The following is a 14,367-nucleotide window of genomic DNA, read 5'->3' as shown; positions in this document are numbered from 1 at the left end:
ATGCCTATCCAGTCCCGTGCTGTCTCAACTATCACTGCCTCCTTTGCTGACCCAGAATTGGCCGAATTTGAGGCTATGGACTTGGATGCCCAACTGGACAGGCTGGAGAAACTCAGTTCTACCCCTAACAAGACCAAATTCAAAGCTGTGGATGAGGCCATGGAGAGAGTGAAGATCTGGCAATCTACTGAGCTGGAGCTGGAGGAAAATAGGGAAGCTGTTGAACAGCTGATGAAGGATCTGGACCTGCTGCACGGGCAGAACATGGCTCCTAAGCCAATTCTTGAGATAAGTCTAAATCTGGCCAGAGATGTGCTCAATCTACATGATCGTTATGAGGATCTCAAGCCCACTTTCGAGACTTGTGAACTCTGTAAGGCTACCCACGATGCCAACTTGGCTGATTATGCAAAACAGAAGGCAGAACTGGACCAGATGGTGGCGGGGTATAAAGAGGCCAAGGCTACCGCAGATAGGCTGGAGAAGCAGATTAAGGAGCTTCAAAAACAACTGGCAGAACAAAGGGAGGTGCAGCGCAAGCTGAGTGCTGGACTGAGTTCTAAGACCAAGGCTACCTTCCTTGTGCAAAGCATGGTTTCAGCTTCCAGGCCAGCTTTAGAAGTTACAGAGGCTTCAATCCATCAAGGGGTGCTGCTTCAGAAGGAGCTTTCCATTAAGAAGACTAGTCTGCAGGAGACCCTCAAGAAACTAGGATTTTAATTTTTCAATTTTCGGATTTGTAATGAACTACTTGGTCACCGAAGTGATTGTTTAAATAAAAGCTTATTTATTTTTGGAATTTTGATTTAACTAGATGAACTAAAATAAAAGATTACACTAATACAGAATTAAAACTAAAACAAAATCAAGCAATAGTTTCAAGTTGTTGCCTTTCTATCCCAGGATCTGTCTGCACAGCTTGTGAATCCCACATAGTTGGATAGAATTTCTTTAGCCATTTGCCGTTGATTGGCGCAGTATGAACCTCTCCCTCTCGATCCTGTAGTCTGTATGCCCATAATCCCAGGACTTGGTTAATTATAAAAGGTCCTTCCCAAGTTGGTGACCATTTTCCATAACCAGCTATATGTGTTCCGAGGGGCAGAACTGCTTTCCAGACTATCTCTCCTTCTTCAAAACTCTTGTTTTTAACTCTCTTGTTGCAAGCTCTCGACACAGCTTGTTTTCCTGCTAAGAGTTTGTTGAGGGTATCAATCCTACTTGCATCCAACCCTTCTAGTTCTAATAACATGGCCTGGTTGTAGTCTTCTCCCACTAGTTCGTGTTGATGAGTAATTCTGAGGGATTGAACTGCAATTTCCATAGGCAGAATTGCATCGTGTCCATAAGTTAAGGCATACGAAGTCATGCCAGTTGCTTCCCTTTTTGAAGTTCTGTACGCCCACAATGTTTCTGACAGCTTCTCATGCCATTGCTTTGGATTTTTCTCAAGCATTTTTCTGATAATATTGATTATTACTTTATTACTTGATTCTGCCTGTCCATTGGCTTGAGCATAATAAGGAGTGGATTGGAGCAACTTAAACTTGAATGCTTCTGCCATGTTTAGCATATCTCCAGATATGAAAGAAGATCCCCTGTCGGTAGTGATTGATTCTGGAATACCAAATCTCTGTATGATCTGTTCTTCTATGAAAGTGATGATTTCTTGAGACGTGGTAGACTTAACAGGCTTGGCTTCTACCCATTTGGTAAAATAATCCGTGGCTACAATGATGAAACAATGCTGCTGGCTGCTTGCTGGATAGATTTTGCCAATGAGGTCCATTGCCCATCCTCTGAACGGCCATGGCTTGACTACTGGATTCATGGGAACCGAAGGAACTTGCTGGATTGGTCCATGTCTTTGGCAGGCCTTGTTAAGCTCATAATTTTATACATATACATGCCCTATTTACTTACTTCTTTTGCTTAGTTTCTTAGATTTCTAAGTTATTTGCCTCCCTTTGTGTGTTTTGTAGGCAAATAGAGCAAGAGAGCATAATTCATGCAATTGAAGCATGTTAAGGCCTAATTTGGATGAATGGATGAAGAGCTTAAAGACAAACTCATTTTGGCTACAGCCCCCTGCCAGTCCAGTTCCGTAGGTCATATTGCAAGCTTTGTTTCAACAACCTACATAGCTCGAATGAGGCCACATTCTTCATGCAAGTTGTTCCAATTGGTGTGTACTATAACATATCCAAAATTCAACCCCATTGGATAAATCTGGAGTCCGTTACCTAGCAAACACAGAACCATGCTCAGGATGGATCTTATCAGCGCGGAAAATGAGTTAGCAATTTGTTTCGCCCTTAACTTCTTCCTCCGACCTTGGATTGGCCCAAACAACATATGGCTGGAAAGAAGACATTCTGAACTTCAATTTCGAGTGCTTAAAGTCCTAATTTGATTAAGAGAAGCCCAAGTTGTAAGCCCTTGAAGTTGCTGGTCATGCTGACCTCAGCATGTGCTGGTTGGATGCTTGGTCATGGTGAGCTAGGTATGAGCTATCATTTCTGGTTGGAAGCTTGGTCATGGTGACATGAAGATGATCTAGGGCTGCTGGTGGGATCTATTGGTGAAGTGCATCAACCAATTCAAGATTTTCTAATACAAGTGCATCACCCAATTTAGATTTTCTAATACAAGTGCATCAACCATTTCAGATTTTATAAAACAAGTGTTGTATGCATTAGCCATATTGAATTCAGATTTTCACTTCCCCTAGGCCTATAAATAGGGAAGTTCTCTAAGCTTGTAAACACACCCCAAGGGGGGGAGCTCTCAAACACTTCTCTAGAGCTCCCTTCCCTTCTCTCCCTCAAATTCTCTTAGTTTCTCTTTCTAGTTTTCAATTGTTGTAATGAAATATTTTGTGTTGAAATTTTCCTTAAGTTTTTCTTAGTTCCACTTTACTTTTCATTATGTAAATTCTTTTCTTTAGTCTCAAGTTTGATTAGTTTTCAAGTTTCAATTATGGTTCATGTTCTTATTCATTATGCTTATAAGTTAATATGCTAGTTTGAATGATTGATCACCATTAAGGCTTGCATGTTAGCTATCTTGGTTTGAATTAAGAGTATACACCATGCTTTAATTCGAATTGAACTATGAATAGGAAGAGTATGTATGGACATTCGACAACAGGGATTAGATACATGCTTGGTTGTTTAAATTGTTCTTCTATGCTTAATGGGTTCCTAATGCTTAATTTTAGGTTAGACAACAAATGATCAAATTAGGGAATTAGGAACACAAGGTTATGACCACACACCATGGCTTAATCATACTTTAGCTAGAACCAATCCATTAATCTAATTGAACTTGGGAACTTATCTACTTGAGTTAGTTATTTTCTTTCTTCCTTGTTTTATTTATTTCCTTTATTTTTTATTTCTGTTTTGTGTAGGAGAAATGAATTGGATCATTCAATCACCAATCCTCGTGGGATCGACCTCGCACTTACATACGCTATACTACCGAACGGCTCGTGCACTTGCGAGTATCACAAGTTGAGGATGCAACTGAATCCATTTTTGGTGCAGCTGTATCTACACAACAGGCCTCACATCCCCTGGAATAATTAATGCAATCTTTCATCATGGTTGGCCAGAAATAGCCATACCTTCTAATTAGCCAACACATTTTCCTTCCGGCTTGATGTGCTCCACATATCCCCTCGTGGGTTTCTCCCATGACCTTCATGTATTCTTTCTTTCCCAAGCATCTTAGCAATACCTCATCCTTGCTTTTTCGGACCAAATCTTCATTCCACATAAGATAATTTAAAGCCATGATTCTGACTTTCTTTTCAGAAGGCAAGGTTGGGTATTGTAAATAGCTTATGATGGGAGTTCTCCAGTCATCCTCAGTGATTATGGCAGAATTGACGTCTATTTCCATTCCTCTAGTCAGAATAGATGGCAGACTCTTTTTCCCTACCTTGATAATCCTTTGCACACAATCTTCCGGGATTTGTATTCCTGTAGCTATTTGAGCCAGTTCATTGGCTGCAAAGTTCTCTTCTCTTGGGATGTGTTCTCAAGTGGCTTCCCTGAATTCCGTCAATAGATTCCTAGCTGCTACTAAATAGACAGCTAGAGCAGGATTCAAACATTTGTATTCCCCAGCAATCTGTTTCAAAACAAGCATAGAGTCTCCCAAGATTTCCACAGACTGGACTCCGAGTTCTATCAGCATTTTGAGGCCAATGATTAGTGCTTCATATTCAGCTCTGTTGTTGGTGCATTGGAAGTCTAACTGAAAAGAATAACAATGTCTGACTCCCAAAGGTTCCTCTAGAACAATCCCTGCTCCGGAAGCTAAGTCAGTTTTTGATCCATCAAAGTATAGCTTCCAAGGTGTGAGGTGAATCGAATAGATGGGATTGTTAAGACAAACATGAGCTCTTGTTAGTAGATCTGCATTTGCTATATCCAAAGAGTCCATATTTTCAATTTCTTCTCCTGGATGATCGGCTAGGAAATCTGCTATAGCTTGTCCCTTGACAGCTTTCTGAGGGACATACCTGAAAGCAAATTCTGTCAGAGCCAGAGTCCATTTCCCAATTCTGCCTCTTAGCATTGGCCTTGTTAGCATATATTTGATAAGGTCTGTCTTGGCAATGATATAAATGGTAAATGGCAGCATGTAGTGTCTGAGTTTTATAGCAGTGAAATATAAAGCCAGACAAAGCCTTTCGATTGCAGAATAATTTCTTTCTACTTCTGTCAGAGTTCTGCTCAGATAGTATACCGCTTGTTCCTTCCCTTCCTTGTTGTCTTGGGCTAACAGACTTCCAATTGACGTTCCTGATGCAGACACATAGAGTTTGAGCGGTCTGCCTTTCTTTGGTGGGGACAGAACTGGTGGATTTGACAGATAGTGCTTAATTTCTTCAAAAGCCTGTTGGTGTTGTCCTTCCCATTTAAAAGTCTGTTCCTGTTTTAGCCTTAACAAGGAAGAAAAAGGCTGAATTTTCCCCGCGGAATTGGATATGAATCTTCTTAGGAAGTTAATTTTTCCCAGAAGACTTTGCAGCTCTTTCTTGTTCTGAGGTGGTTGAGCTTCTATAATGGATTTTGCTTTATTTTTGTCAACTTCTATGCCCCTCTGATGGACTAAAAAACCCAAAAAGTTTCCTGCCTGTACTCCAAAAATACATTTTTTAGGATTCATTTTCAATCTATGCTGTCTTATTCTTTGGAATGCCTTTCTCAGATTGGACACATGATTTTCTGCTTCCTTGGATTTAATTATCACATCATCTATATATACTTCTAGAGAATGTCCTATCATATCATGGAAAACAGAATTCATTGCTCTTTGATAAGTGGCTCCTGCATTTCGTAAGCCAAAAGGCATTACAGTGTATTCAAAAGCACCTATGTGCCCTGGACACATGAAAGCTGTTCTATGGATATCTTCTTCTGCTACCATGATCTGATTATACCCTGCGTTGCCGTCCATGAAAGATAGCATCTGGTTCTGAGCAGCTCCATCTACTAGCATATCTGCCATAGGCATAGGATATTCATCCTTGGGGGATGCTTCATTCAGATTTCTGTAATCCACGCAGATCCTTACTGCCCCTGTTTTTCTTTTCAGAACCGGGACAATATTGGCTAGCCAGTCAGTGTAAATGGCCGGCCTGATGAATCCTGCTTTGAGCAATCTTTCTATCTCTTCTTTGACTTTTAATTCTGTCTCCATGGACATTCTTCTTCTGGCATGTTTAACTGGAAGGTAGCCTTCTTTGATAGGCAGCTTGTGCTCTACCAGTTTCCTGTCTAATCCAGGCATTTCATGATAATGCCAAGCAAAACAATCTCTGAAATCATGCAAAAGTGCGATGATTTCGCTTTTGAGCGGTTCTTCTAGTAGTGCGCTAATGAAAGTAGGTCTTGGATCCTCTTCTGTCCCTAGATTAATCTCCTGTAATGGATCTTCCACTTCTGGTAAGGAATCATCTAGTGCTGCTGGTGCAAAGTCCAAAATTTCCTCCTGTAAACTCTCTTCCTGTTCATCGATGCTCTCATGTGTGAATTCTGCCATGTTAATGGCTGGATCCCGCGCGGTGAGTTTCATTTCTCCCCAGTACGTCAACAATCTTTTTGTAATGGATCGGATTGTTGCAGCTCGATCCTTTTCTCGTTGATTGGGACTAGACATCGGAGTTCTGGAGGGTCAGAACAAAAGGCCTATTCCAGTCTTCTAGAGAACTGGCCGGACCGTCTTCAATGAGTCTTTGGGCCGTGACATCGTGAGGGCGGCCGTTCTGGTTGACTCCAAAGAAAGCGAAAGGACCAAGGTCATCATGATAGTACCTTGCTTCAAAACACATGGCAGAGGGCAGAAATGGCCGTGGATCGGCCTCTACTATCTCCATGTAACCTTCTTCATGCCAAAGAGCTAGCTGTTGATGTAGAGTAGAAGGAACGCAGAGGCTTTGGTGAATCCAGTCTCTTCCGAGTAATGCATTGTAGGTAGTAGAAGTAGTGTCCACCACAAAGAATGCGATTTTCAGCTTTTTGGTTCCAACAATGACATCTACGTCCAGAATTCCATGAGTCTTAGTGATGCCCCCAGCAAAGTTGGTGACGGTCAAACGTGTTGGAATTAGATCCTTCTCTGTTCTGCCCATCTTGCTCAGCAATCTGTGCGGTAGAAGATTGATGGCTGCGCCTCCATCTACCATTACCTTGGGAATAGGAATGCCTCCAAAGTTTGTGGTTATGAATAGAGGCCTAAGGTGATTGGCCATTTCCCTGGTCGGCTTGGAGAAACATAGCTGTTCTGCAGCTGGTTTCATGGTGGTTCCGCCTGTTCTGGCAGCAGGCACTTGCTGTTCTGGCGCTTCTTCTACTTCCGCCAGTCTGCACTCGAAGCTTTCTTGCGAGAGTACGTCTCCCTCAAGAGTGCTTCCTTGTCGCTCTGCTGCCCTGAATCTCTCTGATAGGATAAATACCATGTTAATGCCAAGATCACCTTGCAACAAGTTCTCCAATTCTGCCCCAAAAGCTTCAGTTTCTTCGTCTAGCCCTCCGTCATACTCCATTGCTTCTGTCCAGTCTCCTTGTTCTCCTGTCTCGAGGAAACCAGTTTGATCCTCTGCGGATGGCTCATAGTCCAACTGTTCCTCCTCGTTTTCTTTTGTCCAGCCTTGTTGTTCTTCTTCTGGAACAGGTTCTAGCCCTTCTTATACTTGTTGAAGTTTGGGTTGATCGGCTGGGGATGAGGTTGAACAGATGGAGGGTTCTGTCTTTATCAGCTTTTGGGATTTATGTCCTGTCTGTTCTGCCTGAGGAATTGCTTCTGGATTTTCTCTTCTTCTGGCAGAATTTGGCTCTGTCAACACCTGTGCATCTTTCCTGTTTCTAAGGAAGGTGGAATATTGCCTCTGAACTCTTCTTTTCTGAGTTCTGGTTAATTCCAAGGTTGGTCTGCTGCTTTTTCCAACGGAATACCATCTTCCCTCTATGATAGTTGCTAAGGGCTTGTCATTTCCCGGCATCCTAATTGGTATGTCCGCCTTAGGCTGCTCTGGCATTCTTCTGTTGTGCTGATCTGGCCTAAGATAATCCCCTTGTCTGACTCTGTTTCTGGGAGGAACCGGAGCTAGGCCTTGCTGGTGCGACGTTCCAATCCGGTCAAACACGCTGTGTGTGGGCTGGTTCTGCCTGTCCAGAGTCACTTCTAGCTCACTTTCACACTTGCATTTACTGCATAGTACTATCCCAGCCGAGATGGTCGCCTTTGGCCTTTGGAAATTCTCCTTTGTAGTTCTCCTGCTCCTGCTGGAACTGGCATTTTCCCTTCGTTCTGGCCAATTTAGATTGACCATGTTAACTTGGGGCTGGGGAAAAGGATCTGTCGTAACTGAGGGTGGTTTTTCTGCTAGTTTCAATCTCCCTGCAGTTATTCCTTCTTGTATGACATCTCTGAAAACGACACAACTGTTGGTGGAGTGGTTCCAAGAATTGTGCCATCTGCAATACTGCCTGCCCTTAAGCTCTTCTGGTTTGGGTAGCTTGTGAGGTGTCTCTATTGCCTTTTGCGCCAGCATCTCATCGAACAAAGCATCGACTTTGGTCAGGTCGAAAGAGTAGACCTTGCTCTGTGTTGGTTTGTTTGGAACAAATCCTCCTGTGAATGGTGGCGGCTTCTGGTCCTTTGGTGGCTTTGTAAGAGCTTTGCAGCTGATGGGATGCTTTAACTTTGCCATTTCTGCCACTGCAACCTCTCTTTCTTCCGATCCCTCTGTATCTTCTTCTGACTCTACCTCAATCAAATGGATTGAAGAAGAAGGGGACTTGTAGTATGTACCTTTGGAAGAGTTCCTCTTCTGCTGTTCCTCCCTTAGCAGTTCCTCATATTTGGATGCTTTGTCTGCCAGTTCTGCCAGATCTCCGAATAGCATCCCATCGAATCTTTTCCTCAAAGAAATCTTAAGGGAGGTTTGAGCCATCTGAATGAAGTGCCTTTCTTCCATAGGGATTCGGCACTTCATCTTGAGCTTTCTAAACCTGGCTATGAAATCCTGGGCAGGTTCATCTTCGCTTTGCTTGAGAGCGGCAAGATCACTGATGGTGACTTCTGGCTGAATCCTAAAATAATAATCATGGAAAACGTTTTCCATTTGCTCCCAGGTCTGAACAGAATTGGCTGGCAGACTGGTGTACCAGGTGAAAGCCTGTCCGGAGAGAGAATTCCCAAAAAGCCTTAGCTTTAACAGAGGATTATTCTCTATAGCTATACACTGGACAGAAAATCTGCCTATGTGCTCAATCGACGAAGCATGAGGCTCTTCTCCGTTGAATAAGGTGAAGTTTGGTACTTTGAAACCTGCAGGTAAAGGAATCTGGTCTATGTAAGCCGGGAATGGCTTTCTGTAGGTAGGCCTTTCTCCTCTCCTGGCCTCCGGTTCCATCATCTCCCTGATCATTCTCTGTAATGCCCCCATGTCATTCAAAGCATTGACAGGATGTGGATTTCGTCCCTGTTCTGGCTGATTATGATCGAACCTGTGCTCCATTCTGTATGGTCGAGGCGGAGCTTCTTCCCTGTGTTCTTCCTCTTCTTCAGCCTCTGGATGGTTCCTCCAGTTTGCCCCTGGTCTATTTCTGTCGTTGTTGGCAAAAAGGTTAATTCCACCTCTGCCTCTCCTGCCCCTTGCTGGTGGAGGAAATGGATTAGGATCCATTCTTCTTGGTCTATAGGGTGGCATAGCTGGTGCCTCAGGCAGAAGTAGCAGTGGTTGATCTGGCGGGGCCACAGGTTGTGGCGCAGGTGGTTCTGGCTGATTCTGGGGAACCTGAACTGGCGCAGGTCCTTCTGGTCTGACTGGAGCCTCATGCTCTTGAGCGAGAGGGGCTCCTCCCCTCTGTCCAGCTCGGATTTCTTCAGGTCCCGGTACTCCAGCTATCTGTGCAATAAGAGGATTCTCTTGATATGGCCATGCTAGCCCTGGTGGAGGACCGTAGGGAAGGTCTAACTGCTGTACGACAGTATCAGGGTTTGGAATTCTGGCCATGGCAGCCTCACGGTCCTTCCTGAACTGCCTGTTGACTTGCCATTGCATCATGGCTGTTATATTATTCAAAGAATCCTGGCTTCTTTGTGTTGTAGCCTCCTGCCGGAACACAACTTCCTGTATTTGATTTAGCCTCCTGGAAACAGTTCTGGAACGTCTGCTTCCTGTACTACCATGAGCTGATTGTCTAGCATCGCTTTCTTCCGATTCTGGTCCTTCTCGGAAAGCTGCTTGGTCTCGTTCCATCATGCAACGTGGATTCTGGCTAGAACTTCCAATATACATGCACCTTCAAAGTACTGCAGGGTATATATACTGAGAAGTCCCACTGGGCGTGCCAAATTGTTTACCCGTTTCTGTTTGTTTCCTATGATGGTAGGGTAAAGTTCCCCATTAATTCAAAGGCCATGGTTTGGTCAGCAAATTAACTTTCTTTATGTGTCGAGCGTGCCACTGTTAGCAATTTTTGATTCTAACAGACTTGGGAATAAGAATAGCTTGCGCCCCAAGCTATTGACTTTGATCAAACGATTATGAATTTGGGTGAGGAATATCTCCCAAGTAAGTTCTTTTCTATGCCTTAGACTGGTAAGGACTTCATACTTTTTCTCAACATAAAACTGGTAGTTCTGGCCAGAATAAATGATAACGATTGAACTGATTTCAGGCAGAACTCCTTTTTTCAAGACTCAAAAAAGGGAAAACTGACTATACAAAGATAAGAAGAGGACTGTGTTTCCATTTCTGTCTGGGTAGTTGCCTTTGTTCTGGGCTGGACTGGGTGTGCATGTGCTGGACTGGACTTCAAACAACTTCAACTGATGGGTTTTGGCTGCAAATCGATACCAAAGCTTGAGTTTGGCAGAGCTTCAATCTATTTCAAGCCCTAGGAGGCTTTTGGATGGGCAGAACTGGGATTTCTCCAGTCTGAAAGGGGCAGAAGTGGCTGGACTTGAGCTGGGGGTGTACTGTAGTACCTGTGCTGCTTAGTCAGGGTTCTTCATAAATTTGTTGAGTTTTTCATATTTGAAAATACTCAAACTCTGCTAGTCTTGGCTTTTGTTGAACCAAATTTGTAACGAGAGAAATCTCGTTATTGTTGACTTATGAACTGGGATTCAACTCAGAAGTAGTGGTCTAATTGCCTCTGCTGGGAGAAAACAAGATGATTCTGCAAGCTTGTTGGAAAGCTTTTGGAGTACTTCAGACTCTGAGTCTGTTGGAACTTTGTTTTGGGATTCTGCGATCAAATGACCATTTGAGTGTTTGTCTTTTGACTGAATTTTGGGTTGTTTTTTTTGGTTGGTTGTTGGGTGTCTTTTTTTCAGCTCTCATCCCTTGTATTTATATGAAATGTTCTTTGAGAGTGGTCGGCAAGTAATCAAAAGATCTTTTTAATTTTTTAATTAAAACAGACAGGGGTTCCATCCATTTTCTGGCAAGAAAACACTCAATGATTAGTTTTCTGAGGTGACTGCTTCTGCATTTTTGATGGGGCGCCATGCTTGTTCTTCCATTTTACCTGCTTCTGCAAGAACCTGGAATTTTGAGATAGCTAGTTCTCGAACAGCTCCCTGTTTCCCGCTTATCTCTCCTTTCATAAAAGCAGAGTCTGTTTATCCTTGAAAATGGCATTCCTAAAAAATATCCAGATTATCTTTAGATAAACTAAGCGGAATTTGATCTCCTGGCAACAAAGCCACTTCTGAGTTGTTCTTCTTTTGCCTGCTCCTGTTCAAACTTTATCTCGAGCCGATTTCATTGACTTTTCTAAGTCAGGGTCACGTGGGTATGTTTCTTTTTAATCCAAACCGTCAAGCCCATTTCTTCTTTCGGCTGTTTTGGCTTCTATTGCGGCCCAGTTTTCCTAACGTCTTTTGGGCCACGTGATATTGGCCTGTTTGTTTTGCTTAATGGACTGGACGTGCTGATGGGCTGAAATCGTTTCAAGCGGCCCAGGAAGTGATGTGGGCTCTATGTTTTTGGTTTTGGCGTGTCAAATTTGGGCCCAAACAAATATATATAAATCTTAACTAGACTTTATATCCTAATCCTAACCTTGATCCGACATGATGAAAATAGAGGATCTTCTTCACCTATGCAGCACTTTGGTACTCTCTCTCTAGATGGGGTGAGAAACTGTTTGAGTGTGTCTTTGCTTTAACGGAAGGGACCACTATATATATGCATTACTCGAATGTCTTGCCCATCAAGGAGCATCCAAGTGTTCTATTTGCATTAAATTAGGTTGTTTCAATCTATATGGAATTAGTAAGTCTGCTATCTCTTATGTTTTAATTAAAATATCTTTGCAAGAGATAATCCGATAAGCTAGAGTTTTAGCTCTTGATCAAGCTAACTACTTGAGTCCTCATATGGTTAAAATTAAGACAATGAATTGTCTTACAATATAATGCTACTTGATGTGTACCAAAGCATAATGTTTAAGCCCACCATAGACTTGCACTAGCAACATAGTGAATATTGTAAGCCGACCATGGGCGGTCTTCAATTTTGTCTCTTATTCGAGGCATATTGGATGAACTTTTCAGCGTCAATATTGATGAGTAATTTTGATCTGCTTATACATACTCTACATCTACAACCCAAATCAATTATAAAAAATAAAAAATGAACACCAAAAAGAAATATTAATTTGGGAATATTAATTTGTATGTTCCATATGCCCCAACAGCCAACCCCATGGAAACTGCTAGCATGACTTCCACAGTAGTCCTCGTAACATTCAACGTTGAGACTAATTTATTCAGGCCAAGTTGATCTGCTTTATGAACTTTCTTCGGCAGAATTATAGAAAGAACACCTGCTTCAAATTTTGTTTTCATATTGCACAGCTTGTACTCTCTTCCTTCAACTGGTATTTCTTTGCTGAAGCGCTTCCATCTTGTTGCTGAGGTTCCTTCCAAAACATATTCACGTTCTCCTTCGATCAATATTTTGCCAAACTTGACCTTCACGTTTATTTGGTCCCGTTGGAAGCCTGCAAAAGTTCAAGGGAAACTGAAATCTACTTAATAAAAAGCCGCCCAAGGAATAAGGAAAAATCAATCCGAACTCTTTTTAACCCCCAACCTCCCCACTGACTGAGAAAGATTTTGGTTTTAAATCACGCTATATATACTTATATAATAATAATTCGGGATACAGGAGGGTGAACCAGGAATTTAGATAGGGCTGGGCAAAATTTGTTTTTCTTTCTTCTATATTATAATAGATTCTTCAATTGGTCTAGAGAAATTAGAAACCAAACAAGTTTATTCTTGGCTTTGTGGAATAAAATACAATCAATGGCTGCAGCTTTGTGGAAGTATATGAGTTACGTAGCTTATAAAATTTAAGAAGGGTGGGCTAATATATGTGAGAGTAGGGGTACCTTATCAAATTTGCACCAAATCAGTATTTTACCAAATCTTGCTATGGGCTAGAGCCGGATTCTGAGCCTTTACATTTAGAGTTTAAACATTTACCCCCATTTTGCAAAATCTTGACCATTCTAACCGCTTACAACAAGACACATCATCAAACTTTGAGAAAATTAATTAAAAAATCTAATAACTTCAAATATTGGAAAATTCAATTTAAAACTAAAAAATAAGATTAAAAAGTCACATAATCTTCAACCAAAAAAAAAAAAAAACTGAAATGCAGCTTACCATCCCCACCAACCCCAACACACCCAAGTAGACATACCATCTACCATCTTTTTTCCCACCCAAGCAGCTATACCATCTCTCTCTCTCTCTCTCTCCATCGCATCTCCTTCTTCCTCCTCACCTTTCGTGAAGAAACCAACAGCCTCCCCCCCCCTTCTCACTTTTTGTGGAAAGGAAGGAAGTGGATTTTTCTTTTATGTACAATTAAATAATTATCTAATGAAAAGTAAACTTAAACACTTGTGTTGCTAACATAGTAACATGTCATGTCCTTAAACGGTCAGATTATTAGGATAGTCACGATTTTATGAAATACTGGTAAATGCACAAAATCTAAATGTAGAGGCTCAGAATTCGCTAGAGCCCACTCCAACCTCTACACAGTTCTGCCAAACAATAAACCGCAAAAAGAAATAAAATCTAATAAAATCTTGATGTTTCAACTGAATTAGCTACAATCTATACTATTGCAAGAAATCAAAGTCTTTAGTGCCTACTTCTTAAATTTAGTAACTTTTCCACGTGTCATAGTATTATTGGCCGAAGATAGCACAACAGTGCTATCCTGGTTGCAAGTAAGTTTTTCTGCAAAGTTAGGGCTTGTGAAATCATGATCCTTAATTACATAGCCAATTAAGAAAAGAAAAAGATACAAAAAATTTACCTCTGCCCATCCAAAACTTCAAAGGGATGAGGAAATTATATTACCTTGGAGATGAACTCTCAGAGTGTTGCTGGTTTCCCCACTTTGCCATTTGCAAAAGGGTTAGAAATAATCGTAATAATTAGATTTGGTGTCCATGGGAGGATGCCTACATTAATAGCTAGTTTCTTATGGAAGAGAGATATTACTTGTGCTCTAGCTATGAATTAAGTACAGGTCCATTTATACTTTGCCAACAAAACAAACTATATAGACTTTACCAAATGGTAATAGAATCATTCCTTTCTTTCGTTTGCTTTGTTTCGAAAGCTAGGTAGCTCTTTCGCATATATATGGGCCTTCCTTTGCTCACGTTTACACAGCATAAGTGGAAATTATTCTTAACTTCTCTTTCTTATCCAGCACGTAGTATTTTCAATCCACGTTTTATAATATGAGTACATATTTATTGATACTATACTCTAAAATAGAATTTACAAGCAACATGCGTATTT

General features: G+C 41.6%; 1 protein-coding gene and 1 long non-coding RNA gene across 2 annotated transcripts; one reads left to right on the top strand and one right to left on the bottom strand.

Annotated features, from left to right (window-relative positions):
* Positions 1-720, top strand: LOC148292836 (uncharacterized). The gene has a single exon (XM_088243970.1). It carries the CDS (start codon positions 1-3, stop codon positions 718-720), a length of 720 nt encoding a protein of 239 aa, XP_088100096.1.
* Positions 721-12,070: 11,350 nt separating this feature from the next.
* On the bottom strand, positions 12,071-14,050 carry LOC148292835 (uncharacterized). The gene is made up of 2 exons (XR_015825769.1): positions 13,918-14,050; positions 12,071-12,536 (listed from the first exon to the last, which is right to left on the bottom strand). It is a non-coding gene; the product is annotated as an uncharacterized LOC148292835 (long non-coding RNA).
* Between the last annotated feature and the right edge of the window lie 317 nt (positions 14,051-14,367).

This window comes from Prunus avium, chromosome 7 (genome assembly GCF_965620075.1).
Source record: "Prunus avium chromosome 7, drPruAviu1.hap1.1, whole genome shotgun sequence".
Taxonomy (NCBI): Eukaryota; Viridiplantae; Streptophyta; class Magnoliopsida; order Rosales; family Rosaceae; genus Prunus; species Prunus avium.
The sequence above is the reverse complement of the archived record's forward strand: the minus strand, read 5'-3'. Positions and strand labels throughout refer to the sequence as shown.

Bases quoted from the DNA above. Each gene is read 5' to 3' on its own strand.
- LOC148292836 (XM_088243970.1), top strand. From the start codon at position 1: ATGCCTATCCAGTCCCGTGCTGTCTCAACTATCACTGCCTCCTTTGCT.